Here is a 22,783-nt window from a genome sequence, read left to right as displayed (position 1 = left end):
ACCATCCCCTACAGTTGGAAATGATGGACAGGGAAATATTTATCTTTAAATTACCTGGATGCTTTCATGAAGTCATCGGGAGATTTTTATCTTTGCCTTTAAAGAAAGAAGAGAAAGATCTTGTAAAACTGGTTTAGCAAGTAATTATGGTAGGCTTGTTTGCAGAACTTTAGCAATAGCCTTAAGTGTTGGAGAATGTTTGCACTTCAACAGTCTAACTTGGGACTCACCAAAAACCAAATAAAAAACACAAGGAAATATGTATGAATCATGACTCCTGTTCAGCACTTGTGCTCTGTTGCAGACCAAAAGCCCTTCCCCCAACTTCAGTGTAAGTTTAAGATAAATTTGCACGAAGTATTTAGATTAAATTGTTCTCTTTGTAACTTAGAATTTGAATACTGATTTGTTTTGCTACTGTACATAAAATGTAAATTTTATTGGTTGACTTTTGCAGCAAACATAATGCAGGCATCTAATAAAATCATCCAGTTGAAAACGACCTGTAAGGTCATTTAATGGGTGCCTTTGGTACTCTACACTCCAGAGATCTCTGTTTAAAAGCCTTCAGTGCAGGAGAGTCCATCACTTTCTAAAGTTATCTGTCTTGGTTTTTCTCAACTCACCTTGCAACAGAGTAATAATAATGCTAATCTACTATATAAAGCTGTTGTGAGATTTAATAAATGACTATATGTTAAGCATGCATCTGTGCACATGCATACATCATGTGTTACCTTTATTACACTTCCCCAGTTTCAGCAAAAGAATTTCTCTTATTCAAATAAGGACATTAAATGTGCTGAATATAAGCAAGACCAAAATAGTTCAGGTGCAATACTTACATTTTAGCTGAAAAAGTAATAAGTTCTAATGAAAATGCTAAGCAAAATTGTAACCAGGGATCATCAGCCTTACTCCTAGAGGTCTCTAAACGATTTTGGAACATATTGAAATGCTCAATGAGAGGAGAAAATGTCTTTGACTAAATGTCTATTATTGACTATTATTAAGTGTTGTACCTTATGATTCTTGACGGATGTATCTTTTCTTTTATGTACACTGAGAGCATATGCACCAATACAAATTTCTTGTGTGTCCAATCACTCTTGGCCAATAAAGAATTCTAACTATGTCTATGGAGATTCTCAGCCATCCAGGTCATGGTTGTCCCAAACGTGTTTTTTCAAGAGGCAATTGGACATTGTTTTTCCTTGAAGATGTTTCACTTCTCAGCCAAGAAGCTTCTTCAGTTCTGATTGATTGGTGGGGAATGGAAGGATTTATATTCCCTTGCTGTCATCTGTTAATAGACACAGATAAACCTCCAAGTGGCCTCAACAACTCTCAAAAAGAGTGCTAATGACCAGATGACTGCAAGGAATTCAAATCCTTCAATTCCCTACCAGTCAGAACTGAAGAAACTTCTTGGATGAGAAGTGAAACGTCTTCAAGGAAAAAGAAAGTCCAGTTGCCTCTTGAAAAAGCACCTTTGGGAGGTCTTAGACTAGATGATTTCTAAGATTTCTTTTAACTCTGTGATTCCAGATGAGAGTGCTTTTCTACTGAACCAGCACCACGCTGATTAGAGATATGTGTGGCTAGAGATTCCATGTCACAGAACATGAGGTCTCCAATGTTGTTTGAACTTTATTTTACTAATCTTTATTTTACAAATCCAATACCACCCAAAATGTAAAGTACCAAAATCCTTTGGAAAAATATTAGAATTTATTGGTAGAACCTATAGCTCATAGCAACAGCCTGATGACCGAAGATAACTAAAATGTTTTCTTTGCTGTCAAGTAATGCTTTAATTATCCAGACATTTTGGTAAAACAGAAGCAGCGTGTTATTTCTCTGATCTGTGCAGATAGCATTTAGGGTAAACCAGGGAAAATGTATTACAAAACCATGGTTTATGTGGAGCAATAAGATCTTGTTATACTCACTGAACATAGCATTCTCTAACCTCTTGACAAAACCAAGACTTCAGTGATTGGGACAAGGCGTGACATTAAGCTGTAGTTTGTTTCAATTATGATTTGTTAAATGAGCCACATGGCTTAGTTCAGATCTCAAGTTATGCATGAACTTCACTAAAACACAATATGTTTTGTGATTCTTTTATTTAGGACATAGAGTCTTTGATGTCTGAAGGCAATAAATCTCGTACAGTTGCTGCAACAAACATGAATGAAGAGAGTAGTCGATCCCATGCTGTTTTCAAAATTATCCTCACACACATATTGTATGATGTAAAATCAGGGGTGAGTTCTGCAATTTGCAGTGCAGATAAATAACAGAGATCTGTTAAAAAAAAGGGAAAAAAAGGAGTTTTGTAAATATAAAAACAAATACTTTTGCCAGAATTTTACTCTTGTTTTACTTGCTTCTAGAATAGATCTTTGTTACCCTAGGCAAGACTGGGGAACCTGCAGTCCTCAGATGTTCTTGTAATCTTATTAGCTCTAGCATTTTGGTCTAAGACAAGGATGTCAAACTCAAGGCCTGTGGACTTGCAGTGCTTCTGCTAGCGAAAACAGAGCTCACGGGGACCACACATGCCCCCTCACAGCTCCGTTTTCACTAGCAGAGGGCTGCAGGAGGCCGTCACAGCCGAAAACAGAGCTCGGTAGCCCATTTTCACTGGCAGAGCTCTTGGGCCACCACAGATGCCCCCCTAACACAAGTCACATCATGCTAGCCATGCCCACCCCGGCCCCACGAGGTCAAACACAACCCTGATGTGGCCCTCAAGGAAATCAAGTTTGACACCCTTGGTCTAAAGTCAGAGATGATGGGATTCCTGAAGATCACAGATCCCCAACCTCATCATGAGAGGTAGCACAGCCTTTCTAAGAACAACAGTACTATTTACTTAAAACCAAGACTTTTAAAAATGGTGTGGGATATGTTTTTAGGTTGCAATCTCAGATCTTATAATGTTAGGGACAGTTGCTTTTCTCTACAGTTTGTTTGGGATCTGAATCAGGGGAACATTATTTATGTATGAAAAGTGATTATTCTGGGGGTTTCAATGTTATCCAAACATCTCTAACAACCTTTGGTTGTTTGGGGCTCACAGATAATAGATAATATATCCCTTGTTTTAGCCACACTACTAAGGACGTTTCCATTTTAAAAAGCACTTTACATCCCAAAACCCAACTGATTAAAGGAAGAGCATTTTTTTTTGAGGGGGTGGGGTAGGTGATACCATACTTCTCCACATATTTTGGAAACACCTGCATTGAATTTGAGAAACTTCTTATATTTTTCAGATTTCTTTTATCTTTGTTCAAGTAGGCTAAAATATAATATATGAACTACGTAAACCAATTTCTACGCAGTCTGAAAATCCCTTGTGAACCTAAGGCTGTATAGAGGTCTTCTGCTCTCACTTTATATGCCTGTATCCCTGAGTGATGGAATGATTCCATATAAGCCAGAGTTCCCCAACCTTTCCAGATTTGTGGACTGGTAGGGAGGGGGAGAGGAAACAGTTCCGCACAAGCGACGGAAATGCACGCTTGCTGCTTACGCAAATAAAGCATGCACGCACATGCTGATCTGCCTGCTCGTGCATGCGCTCGCCCGCTGCTTCTGTAAGTGGATATGTGTGCGTGCATGCTCACCCACCATTTCCACGGCCTGGTTCCGAATAGCTCAAGGCCCAGTAGTAAGCCGTGGCTCGGGAGTTGGGGACCGCTGGTATAAGCAAAAATCTGCACATATTATTGTCTGAACAATCCTAGTGAAATCCTGTGCCTTTTCTCATTAATTATATTGGTTATTTGATACTTGGAAAATTAAAACTCACCAACATGCAAGTTTGACTTAAAATATTCAGTTCTCTAGTCCTCATTCTGAAATAAAATAAACTTTATTATTTTATTAGAGGAGGGGGATTTATCTTTTATTACCTTTGCTTTTAATCTCTCTTATCCCTTTGTTTTCCCCCTCCAGTAAAATCTGGATTGGCTTTGGTCACATTCATTTGTGCTAGATGTTAACTTCTGGCCTGGTGATTAGGGGAGATGTAACTTATGTAGAAGGCATGAGAGATTTCTCTATAAACTCTTTTGAATAGGCACATTTGTTATACAATAAATTATTTATGATAGCATTACACAGTCAGTACTTAACGATCTCTTTAGCATCAAGATCTTTTTCCTTGTCATTTTCCCTTTTTCCTTTCTTTTCCCACAAACTGAGAAAAAGTATGAAGGGTATTTTGGGGTGCTGGGGAAGTGATATGTTATTGAGTTAATTCTATTTTCATTCGGCAGACCTCTGGTGAGAAAGTAGGCAAGTTGAGCCTGGTTGACCTGGCAGGCAGTGAAAGAGCAACCAAGACAGGAGCTGCAGGCGACAGGTTGAAGGAAGGAAGCAACATCAACAAGTAAAGTTTACCTTTTAAAGGAACTAAATGTTTTTAAAGGGAGGGTGAAGGCAAAAGTAAATATGTCCTAATGTTCTTTACATATTCAGAACAAGAAGAGAAAAGAAAGAAACAGAGTTCTCCTTTGACTTTTCCCTCCAACTTTTCTTTAGAAGAAACAGGACTTCCTTCTTCTCTTCTCTGAGACCTCAGAAATGATTAGATTAGAAACAAGAGAAAAATTAAGAATGATTTTTTTCAGGGTTTTGTTTATATATTAGTTAATGCTTAGGCGATTTTACCCTAAAAGCAAAATGCAAGGACCAGCTATTCTTAACCATATATCTGATTCTAGTCACCATATAATTGCAGAATCTTTTTCTCCCCTATACAGATCTCTCACAACTCTTGGGTTGGTCATTTCAGCCCTGGCAGATCAAGCTGCTGGAAAAAATAAGAACAAGTTTGTTCCTTATCGTGACTCAGTGCTCACCTGGCTGCTCAAAGTAAGTGAGCCATTATTAAGGAGGTCAAGCAAGACAACACTTTCTGTTTCGGGTCTATTTGGAAGGGACGCCTGCTGAACATAATAGATTGCAGCTGCTGATTTCAGTAGAAAACCACAGTAGCTCTGTGAATAATTCTCCTCAGGAAGCTCTCAAGCTCTCTTCTTTCTCCAGAATTTCCTAGCTTTCTGAGAGAGTTGGATCCCCTTAGGTGGCTCCTCACTCAGACTTGTTCCTAATCAATAGTACACTCTCTTAGTCAATTTACTGGCAGCTGCTTCCACAGTTTTTCTATCATAAAAGCTTTACCATGGCTAGCCCACTGGCTAACATCAGAGATGTTGCTTTCAGTTGTTAGCCATTTGATGTCCATCGAATATGAGTGTGGACTGCAACAAACATATCAGTTGTAGCTCAAGAGAAAGGTCAAAGGAGGTCAATCTCCTGCGAATTGAAAGAGTCACAGAATTGACTGTGCGCTGTTAAAAAAAAAAAAACCTGGCTTGATGATTACAGAAGAATGCAACTAGTTTGGAAGAACTTCAAACAGGAACAAAATGTTGGCAGGAGTTCAGTGACACAGTCTTATTGCTAAATTTTGTTGCTACCTGTAAAATAAAATAAAATATAGTCCTGCAAATATTCAGAGACATTATACTGTATATATCCAAATCTGTCAATGCCAATGAGGATTTTTTAATTCCACTTTTTATAGCAATATGTGGTTTTCCAGAGCTGGGAGGGGAAAAAAAACAACCAGCAAACACTTGTTCTTCTTGAACACTTTTGGGAAGTCTTTATGGATATTACGCTAATAAACTCAATGGATCCCCTGCTGGTGACTTCTTATAAGCAAGTTCTCGACTGGTATTCAAACATGTAAAGCCTTTGAGTATACAGTTAACAGTTCCTTTTTGGTTATTATGGCTAAATCCTGTTGCTAGCCCGCCTCCTCGGTAATGTTTATCTTACCTCTGAAAAAAACTGTTTCTATATTTCCTACAATGAACTCCATAAATTCCTCTTTCAATAATAACTGTAGTACAGATAGTCTTCGGCTTATGACCACAATGGAGCCCAAACTTTCTGTTGCTAAGTGAAACATTTGTTAAGTGAATTTTGATGCATTTAACCACTTTTCTTGCCACGGTGGTTAAGTGAATCCCTGCAATTGTTACGTTAATATTATTGGTTGTTAAGTGAACCTGGCTTCCCCAGTGATTTTGCTTGTAAGAAGGTTGGACAAGGTGATCACGTGACCCCAGGACACTGCAATTGTCGTAAATGTTAGTTGTCAAGAGTCCAGAGTTTGATCATATGACCATGGGCGTGCTGCAATGGTTGTAAGTGTGAAAAATGGTCATAAGTCACTTTTATCAGTGCTGTTGTAATTTTGAATGGTCAGTAAATGAACTGTTTCAAGTCAAGGGCTATGTTTGTTCTTCTGCATCCTGAATTTGTCACTAATTTCATTTGGTGTGTGCTAGAATTATGTGAAAGCTTTCTTTCACTACTACATTCAAATTTTGGAAGGCAAATTGTTTTCCCCCCCTTTTTAAAAAATCTCAATTACCAAAAGGTGGAAGTTTTAAGTCTAAATATGTCCTTCATGCATTGGGTAAGATGGGCAGCTATGCAAATGTGATGAAATAAAAAGGCTTTGGAGAGTTCTTCCAATTTTCCAATTATTTAGCCTTCCTTCATAATTTTAATCTTTATGAATATTATGCATTATTTTAATTGCTCTTTTCTGTACCATCTGTAGCTTAACATCAGGATGCTCATCTTTTGAGGGGAGGAATGGGGGGCAGGAATCACACACACCAAAATTGACAATTCCAGAACAAAGGAGCAAGTGGGGACAGAATACATTTCAACACAATTAAATTTGGATTATATTATAGTAATCACATATCTGTAATTATATACATGAATTATGTTAATATTATTTCTCATGTATTTAATAATTGCTATCTCTATGGTATTAAACATTGCAATTTGTTGGCAACATTTCGAGTGACAACTTTTGTGAAGCTAAAAGGTTGTGCCAATTCTAACACTTGAAACTCAGAAACAGTGTTTTAAAATCCTCTTGTCCCCTTTCCTACACACATAGATTATGCTTTTTTTCAATCTAACAGTATGAAGTGATATTTTCAGAGATTTTACATTAGGAAGTAAGCAGGATATGAAGTGGCTTGACTTCCGTTCCTGCCAAGACAATTCCATACAGTAAGCATAGAAAAGAATCTATTTCTCATTTAATAGATTTATATCACTAAAAGAAGAAAATATGCTCTTTCTTCCTCATTAGCACTACTAGACAAATCCATAACTGGATATGGAGAGACTTCGTTCTTCTGTTAAATATCTTGGATAGGGGTGGAGATACCATATCGTCTATGTTTCATCCACTGGGGAAAGGAAACTCAAGAGCAGCATAAATTATAAATGAGAATTCTCATTAAAAAATAATGACAATATGTATAAAAATTAAACATCTTTTAAAAAGGCAAAAGGCTTGAAAATGTATATGATAAAGTGGTTACAAAACAATTCATCAAAATCTTTTTCCTTACCCTTCTGTTGCGAAAAAACCCCTCTCCTAAGTCAAACATTGGCAAAAAAACATATAAAAGGAAAATAAGTAGAAAAATGTGCAGGAGGACTCTATAGTTCTTAATATGGTAATACATTCCAAATAGGGGCAGATAGCCCAGAGTATTATCAGAGTATAGCAGCAAAAGGTTGACAAATTTGTGGATTTCAGACCCAAATAAGGTGGTAGAAAACAAACCTATAGGATAATGTTCTATGTTACATTTCTAACACCAAGGCAACTGCAGATAGTCCTTACTTTAGTTGTCAAGTATACACAAAACAAAATACTAAACTTATTTTAAGATCAAGAAAGACTCCTTTCGTTTTTTTAAAGCAACCTTCACTGCTGAACAGCATATTCAAGCTTATTATTCCAAGGCTCTCTAAATAACTAACCTCAAATTCATCAACTTTCTTTCACTTAAAAAAAAAACTGAATTACTTCTTTAGGAGCCACAATTAATTCTTCCCCAGGTTACAAATATGAATTTCAGGAGCAACAACAGCATTACAGAGAAAAAAAGACCCAAATAACTGTCAGAACTCAATAAAATGCCAGTGTACACTGTGTGAGATAAATGAAACTCGGTTTTAGTTTCAGTAAGGTTTGGAAATTTCTTCACTGAAGGCAGCTAACAATATTATGGGAGGTCTTGTATAAAGACATTAAGACAAACGGGTTTTGCTTAAGTGAGATTGCTGCATTGCGTACCTCTGTGTCATACAGACGGAGTTGGGAGAAGCAGAGATAATTGCTTTCAGGCATTGATTCAGTGACTTGCCTTTTCTTTCTCCTTTCTTTTTGCTTGTTCCAAGCTCTAGGTGGTGAAAAGGGTCCCTTGCCCACTTTTAAATGGCCTTTTCACCCAGTCTACCCTGTAGCTGAAGTTTGGCCTTAGAAGTCAAATACATAAGAATTAAATTTTCTAAGGAAATGCAAGGCTTTTGTAGATATGCAAATGGAGAGAGGGAGATATCCCAATCATCTCTTTATGCAGCAGAAACTGGCATAGCCTGAGAATAGGTCTATTCCATCTAAGACTCTACTGCAGCTCAGTCCAGGTGAAGGAAGAACAGATCAGATTGGTTGTCTATGGAAATTCTCAGTCATTTAGGTCATGGTTGTCCCAAAGGTGCTTTTTTTCAAGAGGCAACAGGAATTTCTGGTTTTTCTTTGAAGACGTTTTGCTTCTCATCCAAAGAAACGTCTTCAGCTCTGACTGGATGGTGGGAATTGGAAGGAGTCTAAAAGAGTATAAATCCTCCATCCAAGAAGTTTCTTGGGTGAGAAGTGAAACGTTTTCAAAGAAAAATTAGAAAGTACAGTTGCCTCTTGAAAAAAGTACCTTTGGGAGATCAGACTGGTGTACAATATGAATACCTTATTCAGTAATTTTACGGTTACATGCCATTAAATTGACATTGACTGTAATTGACTACATAGAATTTCTCCAGGATGATGTATCCAGAAGTTGGTCTTTCAGTTCTTCCAATGGTGCAGCTATTCCAGATATGAGTCTATCCATTTTGCTGCTAGTCAGTCTCTTCTTTTTCCTTCCACCTTTCCCAGCATTAGAGCCTTCTCCAGGAGAGCTACATCTTTGCATAATGTGTCCAAAGCACAGGAAGTCCTTGACTTATGACCACAATTGAGCCCAAAATTTATGTTGTTAACTGTGACATTTATGAAGTGAGTTTTGTCCCATTTTACAACATTGCTTGCCACAGTTGTTAAGTGAATCATTACTAACTTGGTAAGTTAGTAACCCCGTTATTAAGTGAATCTGGCTTCCCCATTGACTTTGCCGGTCAGGAGGTTGCAAAAGGGGGTTACATGACCTCAGGACAGAACCATTGAGTATGATCCACTTGCCAAGCATCTGAATTTTGATCACATGATCTTGGAGATGCTTCAAAGGTTGTAACTGTGAAAAATAGTCCTAAGCCATTTTTTTCAGTGCTGTTACAACTTTGAATGGTCACTAAATGAACTGTTGTAAGTTGAGGACTACCTGTATAATTTGAGCCCTGTCATTTTTGCTTCTGGGTTGATTTGTTCAGTGATCCTTTTGTTTGTTTTTGACTGTCCATGAGTATTCTCCAACACCAGAATTCAAAAGCTTCAATGGTTTTCCAGTCTTGCCTTTTGAGAATCCAGCTTTCTGTTCCATAGAGTGTCATAGGGTACACTGTTCTGATCTTTGTAAGTCTAAATACATGACAGCATCTGAATAGCTTTTCCAGGGCGTTCAGAGCTGTACCAAGTGCTAGTCTGCAATGTATTTTCTGACTGCTTATTCCTTTTATTGTGGATAATCAATCCTAAAAGTCTAGTTTTGGCAAGAGACTCGCAGAAACAAGTTAGTTATATTAGAAGCTTTATTGGAAAGAAGAACGAATTTTTAAACACAACAGCTGATTGATCCACCACAGTGTAATGAAGTCCCTTTATGTCAGCCTGTACACTGGAATTTAAACTAGGGTTTTTTTTTCCTTCCAGCCCGTGAGATTTTAGGGAGGCTGAGAAAATGAATGGAAAGGACAGTAGATAATCAGCAGTGAAGAGACAGAAGGCAAACTCATTGACCACTTACCTTACAAATGTTTCCGTTTAAGAGGAAAGAAACTTGTGAAGAAGCTTCATTCCAAGAGATACACTCCCCTCCACTAACATGAACTCATTATAAGCAGGGCCTAGAAGATTCTCTTTACTTCCAGAATTCTGAATTTCCCTCAGACTAGCATTTAAACATCTTAGCTCTGCAATTCTTGCTTCCTTGAAAGTCCCCAAATGACTGAAGTTTGACACCACCTTTCCAAGTTAATAATCCTCAGCCAGTCTCTTGATGGCCTTGAGAGGCAGACAATAAATGCTTACATTACAGTAGTATTTTCCAGCTTGAGATGGTTCCTATTGTGTCAGTGTTATTTCCTGTATAATTTTTTTTTGCAGGTAAAGATCATGTTCCGTAAGCTTCTGTTGTGAGAAGGGGAATACAGGCACTCAATATCTTGTCCCTTATAATAAAAAAGCAGCTTCTGTAAAGAGAGTGATATTGAGGTGGGAAACAGTGCTGGTAGAATAGATAGAATAGAATACTTTATTGGCCAAGTGTGATTAAATTCCATTGCCCTTTCTTGCTTTTCTGTTTCCTCCATTCAGAGTCACAACCTTTCAAGTTGTTATCGAGTGTATTATGGTCTCAGGCAAAAGGAGCATTGAATTCTGTGCTCAAGTGCTTGGAGGTTTCAGCAACTGTTGTCCCTGTGCTGAATAAAAGGCTGGGAATGTGGAGTTCCTTGGCTTGGCTGAAAAAGCACTGGGATGGGACAGCGAAAGAACCCAATCTAGGCTCAAAGCTGGCAGCATCTGGCATAACGTTTGAAATCTAAACAAATATGATGAGTTATTTCTAGCAATTATAAAGCAAGAAGGGGAGGGGGAGTTATCATTTCTGTTGCTTTCCGCCAGGATGTTTATAGCCAGTGCATGGCTATTTTGATTTAATCATCTTGTATAGTTATTCACCTCTGTATCTGCTTTAAAAGTCTAATTTCTGTTGATTTTAAAAGAGACATTGCATGCAACTTTGGTGGTGGAGCTTAGATGTTACATTTCTCCCCTCCTTCCTTGAGTTTTCATTTAGAATTAGTGCCCACAGTGTATCTTCAAGGAAGCTTCTGTCCACAATAAAAGTAATCATCGGCTAAGCCTTATTATGGAGAAATCTCTATTATTATCACAAGGTCAGCCGTAGAAAAAGTAGGAAGGCATTTTATTCCCACCTAAGGAAGATGAGTAAAATGCTTGTGAAAAGGCTTGAATACCCTACTACATTTTTATATATAATTTCTATACTTTTAAGCCTAATTAACATTGAACATTAAGTACTAGAAACTAACAACAATCATGTTTTTTAATCAGTGACCCATCTCAGCCTTTTGGATTTATAACATTAAGGAAGGTACCATAAAAGTTACCTTATACGGATGACTGGTTCTAGCTCAGATTTCAAAGAGCAATAATTCCAATACATCTAGATGATACTAGGCTTTTAAGGGCTGTCTTCATATATTCTGGGTCCAGGCCATTTTAAGCACTCATAGTCAAAGCATTGGTTACTTATTTAGAGATGTGTGCAGGTTGTTTATCCTTTATTTGTTTAGCAGAAGCTGTCAATGCCATTTACTTAAGAGAAATAGTTCTCTTTTGCTCCTAGTGTATTATTTCTTGTGGCACAGCTGATGTAGCAAAGAGGATTTTATTGTTGCTTGACCCAATCATTGCTTTCTCTGCCTTAGCACTTCCCTTTCCCCATAATCTGCTGATGAGAACTAATATGTCCTTCATATATTTGGTTGGTTTAGACCAGGGGTCTCCAACGTTGACAACTTTGCTGGCTGGAGAATTCTGGAAGTTGAAGTTCACCAGGCTTAAAGTTGCCAACATTGGAGACCCCTGGTTTAGACAATGTCTTTGAAGGGCTTTATAAATTTGGAATATGCTATATATTATTGCTACTGCTGCAGATTGTGTTTTGAACAGTATCTAGAGCTATGGTGGCGCAGTGGTTAACATGCAGTACTGCAGGCTACTTCTGTTGATTGCCGGCTGCCGGCAGTTTAGCAGTTCAGGTCTCACCGGCTCAGGGTTGATTCAGCCTGCCATCTTTCTGAGGTCGGTAAAATGAGGACCCAGATTGTTGCGGGCAATATGCTGACTCTATAAACTGCTTAGAGAGGGCTTTAAAGTACTGTGAAGCAGTATTTGGGACTAAGTGGTATTGCTATCTAGCCTTTTGTCTTAGTGTTTAGAACATTATGCATTATAATAATCTTCATGTATCTCCACCCTCGGGCAGAGAAAGGTGATGGTTACTTAGCACAGATTTAAAGCTTAGTTTCCCCACATCTAAAGCAAATGCACAAGAAATTATGCTGAACTTTAACTAGGCTAGTTATGAAAGCTTAAATTCACCAGAATAATTAGGAATGTCTCAGAAAGATTTGTGAATATGACGCCCAGTAGCTGTGCACACCTACATTTTATAGGCAACTAAAATCAGCCTCATACAACCTAATGACTTCTAGATGTCTGAGATTGTATTTCCCATCTTCCCTAACCACTAGGAATGCTAACTGGGGTCTTAATGGAACCGTAATGCAGCAGAGGCAGGTGTCAGGTTTCCAAGTGATGAAATCCATTTTAAAAAAAAGAACAAAGTCCATATTCCAAAACAATTTCTTTTACTTAGGAAAGCATCAAATTGGCAAAGTCTGTTGTAGATCTGTTACATATCTGACACAACCTGGAATTACACCACATAATATTGGAAGTTAGAAACAGTCCCCAAAAGTCACATTCTCCAATAGAAGTAAATCAACGTTGCCTGGTGTCATAAATCTCTACCTCAAGGCCTTAGCAGGGTCAGCTCGTGTTCCCACAGGAAGAAGAACCACCTAGTCTAAACGACTCTCTCTATGTCCACTCCTCCCACCTTAGGAATGTGACAAGCCTGAAACCCTTCTCCCCATAACCAGCAGAAAGAAATAAAATGAATATATAATAAGGCTAAATAAAATGGCTATGCATATGTCAATTTCGGGCTTGACAGCAGGTTGTGTAGGCTGCCTGGTTGTGTGAGGCCAATATAAAGTGTGTGTGTGTGTGTGTGTGTTGTGTATGTGTGTGTACTACTTATTGTCTGCATTTTGTATGAGTTATAGTACTGTCTATCTCCCAGAAATATCGTCAGTAGATATTTTCTTGTCAGAGGGATTAGAGGCAGGTGGTATGGCGTCTGCTTTGCTCAAAGTATAATCAGTCCCTTGTCATGGATAGGTTACTCCTTGTTAATCTTGGAGATGGGTAGCCTTATAAATTCTTTAAATCAAGCAATCAAAACGCCTCAAATTCTTACTCTCTGATTTCACATTCCCAGGATAGCCTTGGTGGCAATAGTAAGACTGCAATGGTTGCTACTGTCAGTCCAGCGGCAGATAATTACGATGAGATACTTTCTACCTTGAGGTATGCAGACCGAGCCAAGAACATTGTGAACCATGCTGTGGTCAATGAAGATCCCAATGCCCGAATCATCCGGGAACTGAGGGAGGAAGTAGAAAAACTCAGGGAACAGCTTACCAAAGCAGAGGTAAGTCTTCTTTCACCGAGGGCAATAGAAGGATGAACTGAGGGAGGAAGTAGAAAAACTCAGGGAACAGCTTACCAAAGCAGAGGTAAGTCTTCTTTCACTGAGGGCAATAGAAGGAGCAATTCATTCAGTCAGTAGATTATGCCCCTGCCCTCCTTCAGCTGGCCTTCCGGTGCTCCGGCACGTGCGAAGATCAACTGGCTGGTGTGCTCAACCTGTTGGTTTTGGTTTCCGGCACTCTGGCACACGTGCATTAATGTTCCAGTTTGGGCACTCGGTGTTGAAAAGGTTAGCCATCACTGTGATCATACTATGCCTATTTGCCAATAGAATGGTAGAACATTGCTTCTCGCATCACACAGATCAAGGTTCAGTAAGCAACCAGTTCTGAATCTGTGTGCAAGAGATTTTCTCCTTCTTCCCTCCAGGTTTTCTGGAAGCAGATCTACTGCCACAGATAGGTCATACATTCCATAAATATTAAATAGTATCTCCCAAATTCAGAAGCCATATTGAAGCACATAAGCTTTGCAGATAGACTTCCCATAAACAAATGCCTGGCATTATGAAACAGGCTCAGGCAAATTTTATTTTTGTGTAAGATCTCTGAATCCATCATGAAGACAACCAAGGCATTTTATTCTAGGGAGCTAAGAAGCAAAAGTTGAAAGCAGAGTTAGCTTAGTCTTCCATAGGAAGATTTTCTTATAGGAAAAAGAAAATATGGGTTGCTCAGTTGGTAAAAGATGGGGAGTCTGAGTACTGAAAAACAGATCTCTGGAAAAGAGAACTCTGATGGAGGAAAGTAATGGCTGGTAATCTAAGATGGATCTAGTTGATTTGGCTATTGGAGGTGCTTAAAGAACAAACTTGAAAGACAGTGTTACACTAGTGAAGGATTGTTAGCCTGAGAGGAGCTTGAAGATTCCTGAATTATTCTAGGGCAAGTTCTCAAAATATTGCCAAGAGAACTGCAGATATAATTGTGTCCAGCACAACAAAGAGGAGGGTGCTCTGGGGGACCTTTGTTTTTAACCTATTGCAGAGGACTTTGCAGAAGCTGGACCCCCAGAATCATTAGTCAACCTGAATATAAGTTGCAGAAACTCAACGTATCTAAACTTTCTCAGGTTGAAGAAGATAGCATTTGCTTCCATCATGCCATAGTTTTCATTCACTAGTTCCTAAAAAAACGAACAAACACATGCAATCAAATAGAGAGGACAACACTCCTGTGAAATGAAGGAACTGGGAAGCACGGTGAAGCTAGAATTTCTTCTAATGGATTAGATGCAGAACGAAGCAAGAATTCCTGATGGTGGAGGAATAGGTTACTTTCAAACTCCACAGAGCTGTGGTAGGTCAAGAGAAAAGAGTTAGATATGCTGTGGTTTCACATATACTACAATAGAAATAGTAATCTAAAACTCGAGTTGACCTAGTAAGAATAAACAGGTTTATAGTTGTGTATGCTGGGTTTATTTTTGACTTAAAACTTCACTTTTCTAGTAATTCCTAGGCTGCTGTGATCCTTCTCAGTAAATTTTCCTCTTTATGGAAAGGAAGAATTTAGGATGATTTACACCAATGTGACTTCTCACGTACAGCCCTTCTGACCATGGCATTACGAAGAAATGGAGTTGCAGTCTGGCAGGGGTTGCTTGATAAAGCTCTCCTTGTAGAGCAAGGCAAATTTGGTAACATTTAAATCAGAAAGCTTTCCTGCCAGTGAATTATCTATTCAATCTCTTAGCCCACTTTAATATATTGTCCTCTGCAGTTTTGGAGCAAGGATATTATAATACTCATTTTACAAATCAGATCTTCCCCCAAAATTTGGAGGAACTTGAAATTCCAACCAACATATTTCTTAGATGTCCTTTCTGTAGTCATTTTTACTCTATGTTTATAATTCTGTTTCATTAGTCCTTTTTTTTGTAACCCTAACATGTCCAACATTGCAGAATTTATTTCAGTTGTCAAAACTTCACACATTTAGGATTCTACTAATATACTTTTCCCCTTTTTCATGTTTTATACTTTTTAGTTTTCGGTTATATTTGACCAGTCACCAATCCTAACAAAATTTATATACATCTATACTTGCATATACATGCTTGCTTATACATGCAGGATTTATATATATATGCACATACCTGTGCTTCTAGATGCCCGAAACTTACCTTTTTAGCTGTTTAATATTTAATACTTAAAATCCTTAGTATTTTATAACCTGCATTTACATCATTATAATTGAAACATTTCATTTATTTTAATTGGTTTTAGAAAATATCTATGCTTTTAATTTAAGTCACATAATCTCTTACAATAATTGCACAAAATACTGCTCCATAACTGTAATAAATTTAATAATAATACACAATTGTTACACTAGGATTTCCTCTTATCAGCATTGTAGTAAAATGCTGAGTTGGAAGGTCAGATTTTTCCACCGGTATGCAGGCATCATCTCCCAATATTACACTCAATAAGGACATAGGTTTCCTGCATGTATTATTCATGGTAGCTACTTTTCAGTCACATAGATTGCAATGATAAGATCATGAAGAATGCATGAAACCTTAATTTGATGGCCCTTCTAAGGAGAATTCCATAATTTGCTTTTTTCTTTCTCACCTCCATTCCCCCTCCCTTAATCTTTTAGGCTATGAAATCTCCAGAATTAAAAGATCGTTTGGAAGAGTCTGAAAAACTTATTCAGGAGATGACAGTAACCTGGGAAGAGAAGCTCAGGAAGACAGAGGAAATTGCACAGGTCTGCATTTTTGTATTGAGTTTTGCTGGCACACAATGATGATTACTGTCACCATTTAAACAAACCGTTTGTGAAAGCTCATGATACTTCTACATAATTTATGATCCCATGAATGACTTATTTCTTAATTCCTAGGATGGTCAATTCAAAGAGAGATTATTGTTGCACAAACAGTGATCTCCTGTCTAGATCAAACTTTGGACTGCCAAAATGAAGCCACCTTCACGGCTTGGTTGTTGGCCAAATAAATAATTGTTGGTACATATTTCTGGTTGTAGATTGCAGATGGGCTGGGTTCTGTGTCTCTCTATATTCAGACGATGTGGTGTTATTCTCTAAGAGCCTCCTTTGGAACATACTGGTTTTATGTTTAGCCACTCCAACCTTCAACCTATTCAGGATACTAAAAGCAGCAAAAGGGAGGTCAGATCTTCAGCCATATCTTCCTTTAATATTATTCCTTGCTCGATTGTCTCCTTCCTCCATCTTTTAATTCGTACCCTCAGGAATGTTTATTGTTGTCATAACACTTTCAAAAGCAGTGATGGATTTATTGATAGTTTAAAGGAAAGGTTAGCACTTATTTTTCTGAAGGTTGAGGGACTTAGTAGATTGCTGTGGTGATGTGGAGAAAAAAAAGAGGTTGTGCTTTAAGCTAATTTTATTTTTCTGATCATGCGGAAATGATTCTGGGGTAGGTGTGGAACAAGCATTTAAGGGTGCCATTGTCAATCCTACTTTAAGTACTCCCTTAGAGGGCCTCCATGAGATCCAGCAATCAAATGAAAAAAATTAAAGTACCAAAGGAATGAATAGTACTTTATAAGATCTTAGGAAATGTTGGTGTTGTACAGATTTGTTGAGAAAGCCAAACATTTGTGAAATTGAGTACTTGCCTGAAAATTGGGCCATTTATCATTTGTCTGTTGCACCACAATTCCACAAACTCTTGACATTATGTGTGTGTAAAGCCACACACTATTATCACATGCTGGGAACCATTTTTCTAAATAAGATTTCATGTTGGATTAAACTAGATGAGAACAAATAGTTTGGAGCTTAATCTTCATGCGTACTTTTTTAGCTTGTACACCCAAGCAAGGGTGGGATTCTACAGGTTCTCCTTTTCGCTAGAACCGTTTGTTAACTTTCTAAGCAGTTCGGAGAACCCGGAAGAAATCTCCTTTTGTTTTTTTTCTACCCTTCTTGCATTCTTGGCAGTATGCCTAGACTTACTGTCTCCAAAGGAGGTTTTTTTTCTTTACTGGTACTTTCTTAAAGGGGAAGGGTTGTTTTAAGCTTTTTACACTGCTGTTGGGAGGAAATACTCCCCTGTTGGAGTTAGCACTTTGAATAAATAATTGAATAATGAAGCAGAGCTGCCAGAAAGAAGCTTTTAATGACAAGGAACCAAGATGAATGACATTCAGCAAAGCTTCTTGCCTAGCTGGAAAGATTGACATTCGAATGTGAATTTACATGCCCTTTTTGAGTTTTGGTCTAAAACTGGTGACAGTTCAAAGTTACAATGGCACTGAAAAAAGTGACTTATGACAATTTTTCACCCTTACGACTGTTGCAGCATCCCTACTATAATGAGAGGCCAGGCGAGGAGAAGCGCCCCTTGATGTGAGTGATGTTGAGTTGGCCACGCCCACCCAGTCACATGACCTGCAAGCCATGCCCACCAACTAAGCCACACCCACAGAACCGGTTGTTTAAAAAACTGAATCCTACCCCAGCACTCAAGGCCCTGGTTTCTCAATTAATAGCCCTTGAGACTAAATTCTACAAGAAGCTTGAACCTATTTTCTCCTCCCCTTCTCTGTATCATATACTGTACATATTTCCTTTTTTTTTTTTACAGTGGCTACTTTTGTCCCAGATTTTCCTGGGAAGTTTCATATGGCTAAATTCCAAATCATATCAGCAATCCTTTTTCCCCAAAGATGGGTGGGCTATATGAGCACAGCCAAAGACTGTAGTTGCAGGACAATAACATCATATTGAATTAGACAAGTCGGTGATTTCAGAATCATTTCTTTTTTATATGCAGATGTTGTCTTAATTATTTAATGTTAAGCCTAAATGTTGGTACTCATTCCTTTCTTTTTCAGCGGTTTGGTAGTGTAATTTCTGGGATTCTGGATTTGTGAAAAGGGGTTGGGGCCAAACATGGGCTGAGGGTTGCAGCTTGTTAATTAAAATAAAATTTAGAGACTAGGAGAGCAGCCATGGATGTAGCTGCTCAAAGAGGTGGATAGGCTACAGTGGTCAATCATTGACTGTGCCTCTCCTTTTGTTTTTTTTCTCTGTTATATCCAGGGAGAAGAATAACCACACATTGTGTGAGAATATATGATTCTAGTTGTTTTTTCTAATGGTAATTCTGCTCCTCTCAAATAGGAACGGCAGAAACAACTGGAAAGCCTCGGCATCTCTCTTCAGTCATCTGGGATCAAAGTGGGTGATAACAAGTGTTTTCTGGTGAATTTGAATGCTGACCCTGCACTCAATGAACTTTTGGTCTACTATTTAAAGGTGAGATACTAGAAAGATGTACGGGGTTGTTTTAAAATTGCTTAAATGTAAGAAGCTCCAAAGATCTTGTTTCTGAATTCTCCTCTATAATCCATTGGCTTTTGAAAAGAGTCATATAGAAAATATTTCAAAATCCACTCTGGATTTGATTTTTTTTTTTAATGGATCAAGACAGATTGGTTAGGCAAAAGCAGATTTTGTGATATTTCATTTCTGTCAGGCTGGGCTCTTCAGCATACAAAGCTGTTTATTCAATGTCAATGTACTCAAACCCAAGATTTTATTGTGAATTGTGAATTGTTTTCAGCAGACACTAGGATATAGGTTATTCTTTTTTGTTATGAAAAGCAGACAATTTGTATCAATCATGATTTGATATGTGCAATTGCAAATCAGATTCCCCCATAAATATATTTTCAATGCCATCATCAACTGTGAATATAATCTGCTAGGAGAAATATAAATACTCTGATACTTAGCACTATACAATACAATATTTCTCAGGAACTTTGTACAATAAATCATCATTATTGCTCCCCTTGAGGTTGGAAAAGTCCAAGCTTGGCTACTATGGAATTGGAAGAGATTTCCCAGTTTTTGCTTTTTAGCCAATTGCAAGCCATGGTTATGAGGGAACTAGATTTGCACAATCATGGCTTGCATTACTGCATATAGGATGCCAAGTCATAATGCAAAAGCAGAAGCATTAGGCAGGGAATGCAACTTCATGAAGCAATAATAACAAGCCAATAATACAGTATATTTACTGCAGACCCAGAAAGGTTTGCAATGTTGTGCAATGAGTGGCTCTTTTTCTTATAATATTGTTCAGATACATCAAAGTTACTTATAAACTTATTCATACCTGTGACATTATTTTAAATGCTGCCTCTTTAAGGAGAACCAGTAATCCTATTTATAGTGGTCTAGCAGCCTGAAGAATGTAAGGATGTGGGTTGGGGAAATCTTTAGTCATCACTGTTCCCTTGAAGCAACACAAGAGCTGACTTTGAATAGCTTCAGAGAATTTCAAGGCAGTGTAGGTGTATAGCTTTGTCAGCTGGCACTCCCTCCTCCCAACTAGTTCCTGATGCCATATCTGTTTCTTTGCTACTCAGCGTGAAGGCCCTCAAAGAATGTCTTGGCAACAAAATACAGGCAGGGGGTGACCTTGGCTATTTGCAAAATGTTAAGATTTCATCTTAGCATCCTAATACTGATACCTTAAAATTCAGAAAGAGAAGGAAAGAAGAGGGAGGAAATTAGCACAATCATTTCAACTCGTTTTGTAGTAAATTTAGACTCCTTCTTTAGGAATCTAAAATGATAACTTCTTTATTAAAATATTAACAGTGCTGAACAAATTTATAATAGGATATTACCCCAGGTGCACTACAATATGAAGGCTGTCCTGGATAAAGCAGACAGGAAACATGACTTGCTGAGCTAATTCTCCTTTATTGGAAGGCTATATTAACATAATTTTGGAAGTCTGAAAGCACAGATTTCCCATAGTCTCTTTTTACAGCACGATCAATTAGAGAGTTCCTAAGTCTCTTTCTCCAACAGCTAATTCAACTATATTGTATGGCTATATTAACATAATTTCACAAGTCTGAAAGTACAAACAGCTAGCTTGATCAGTTAGGGTGGGCCCTTTCGACATTTCTTCTGTGACCCTTAAGCAACTGCTATATCTTTTCACATCCTCAAGGTCATTCTCACATACCATTACATCTTTATCTGCTACAATTCACATTTTGTTAAACCTTTGCTTTTTTAAAAAAAAAATAGTTGAGATCTTACTGTCTGAATAAGCCAAATAAAAATAGATTTAAATAGATTTAGAGAAATAATTCTGTGCATTATTTAATTCAGCATAGAACTCAGCACCTTCCTACTTTATATATATTTTAATTGAACTTTTCGTTCTTACATTTCCTGAGAGATATTTGAGAGACTAGCTTTGCAGCACCCATTCCTTTTGCCTTTTTAGCATGGTTATTGTGGTTCATAGCCTCTGATAGACTCATCCTTAAATAGTATGCACTCTCCCTCTTTCTTTCAGTTCAGATATGTAGTTCAAGTTGATAATGATCCACATGCCAGATTGTCTGTGGGAGGAATCTACTCCAAATGCCAAACCACAAAGAAATAAAAATGAAGCCCAAATCCATAAAAAGTTATCATTCCAAATAGCTCCAGCAAGCATTGTTAAAACATTCAACAGGGAGTCTGCATCTGGAAGGCCTCAGGTTCCCTGCCCCCACTCTGATTTTCCCTCCTACAATTCAGTCTTTCTATTATGGTCTTCAATGGGACCATTGTTGTGTTCCCTGCATTCAGAAATGAGGCAGGTAGCATCCAAAAAGGATGCTTTGATTACTCAGAATGATGCCTCAGTGCAGCCATAAAACAAAATGAGATCCACCTGATATTTTGCCATTAAGCATTTAGGCAATCAAGCAGCACTTTCTGATCTGAAGAAAGTATTTGCAACTGATTTACCTTCAGACAGATTCTCTAATTCAGAAGTAGAAAGGGAGTTGTTGATGAAGCCCAGAGGTAAGGGATGCTATAAACCAGGAGAGTCCAACTTTGGCAACTTTTGGACTTGCAACTCCCAGAATTCCCCAGCCATCATGGTTGGCTAGGGAATTCTGGGAATTGAATTCTACAGATCCTAAAGTTGCTAACTAACATTGGAAACCTCTGCTGTAAACTGTAACTTAGCAATTCTAGTTATCCAGGTTTCCAGGCTTATTTGGCAATAGCTTTCTTATTCTGAGGATTTATAATGAATGTTAGTAAATGTAATTGAGTTTTTACTATGGTTTTTTATTTGTTTTAATGCAAAGCTACTTTGAGGAATTGAAAAAAAGACCATAGAATTTTAAGAAACAAATGAAACATGCTTCTTTTTCCTTTCGACATTCAGCAGGTTGCATGTAGACTACTGTGCTAGAAAGACAGGTGAAGATGAGTAACATTAGCAGACTTAATGTCAAGGACAGTTTAATTTACACTACAGTACAGCCAGCATCTTTTCAGATGATTGACTAGCAGGATATATTATTCTTCATCAGAATTGTGCTCCAATTTAAAAATAATACTGGGGAGAAGAAAGCAAAGTTAGTTCAATAAGAAATTTAATTTATCTTTCCTTTTGTCTTATCCTTTCATTGTTTCTCCCATTTATTTCCTGCAGTCAATATTTTCCCCTTTTTTGCTGTTGTTAAAGAAAAGAAGTGGACACATTATAGCAAATGCAAACAAAGTACAATCCTGAATTATTTTCATTTCAACTGGTTGGATAATATCTGTAACTCTTAAGGACTGGAAGCTGAGCTTGCTCTTTCTCTCTACTTCCTCCTCAGAGTTCATTTTTTTTGCGTTATGATTTTATACAGTGAGTGTAAGGGAAGGTAATGACTGAGTGCACACTTGATGCTAAGTCGTGCCGCAATAGTTTTACTTTATTGTGATGGGAAGCCAGCCATCATTTGACAATTATGGTTTGCTAGAGCACTTTGAGAAAGCTGGACTAGATGAATTGAGAATGGTCAGTTTCATGTGTGGTAAGTAATATGAATTTCTGTTGGATTTCAGTGGGCCTGATCTTGAATCTTTTGCAGGAGCACACACTCGTTGGATCTGATAATTCTCAAGACATACAGCTCTGTGGATTGGGGATTCTTCCTGAACATTGTATAATAGATATTATTGGGGATGGACAAGTCATGTTGACACCTCAGAAGAATACTAGGTAATTGAGTACTATGTTCTGTCTATAGAGGCAAGAATTTTGCTCTTATTCAGG

At 37.8% G+C, this 22,783-nt stretch overlaps 1 protein-coding gene across 4 annotated transcripts in view; it reads left to right on the top strand.

Moving 5' to 3' along the window:
* The window catches only part of KIF13B (kinesin family member 13B), a 142,528-nt gene that overhangs the window by 53,367 nt on the left and 66,378 nt on the right, over nucleotides 1-22,783 (top strand). For all 4 annotated transcript variants that reach the window (XM_026715918.2, XM_087929880.1, XM_087929888.1 and 1 more), the window contains 7 exons: nucleotides 2,136-2,270; nucleotides 4,293-4,405; nucleotides 4,779-4,890; nucleotides 13,434-13,646; nucleotides 16,312-16,422; nucleotides 18,829-18,963; nucleotides 22,599-22,729. In XM_026715918.2, the coding sequence (XP_026571703.1) occupies nucleotides 2,136-2,270; nucleotides 4,293-4,405; nucleotides 4,779-4,890; nucleotides 13,434-13,646; nucleotides 16,312-16,422; nucleotides 18,829-18,963; nucleotides 22,599-22,729 (950 nt within the window). The remainder of the gene's footprint in view (nucleotides 1-2,135; nucleotides 2,271-4,292; nucleotides 4,406-4,778; nucleotides 4,891-13,433; nucleotides 13,647-16,311; nucleotides 16,423-18,828; nucleotides 18,964-22,598; nucleotides 22,730-22,783) is intronic.

This window comes from Pseudonaja textilis, chromosome 1, assembly GCF_049901715.1.
Source record: "Pseudonaja textilis isolate UNSWEBS1 chromosome 1, rPseTex1.2, whole genome shotgun sequence".
Classification (NCBI taxonomy): Eukaryota; Metazoa; Chordata; class Lepidosauria; order Squamata; family Elapidae; genus Pseudonaja; species Pseudonaja textilis.
Note: the sequence above shows the minus strand (reverse complement) of the source record. Positions and strands in the feature narration are given on the sequence as shown.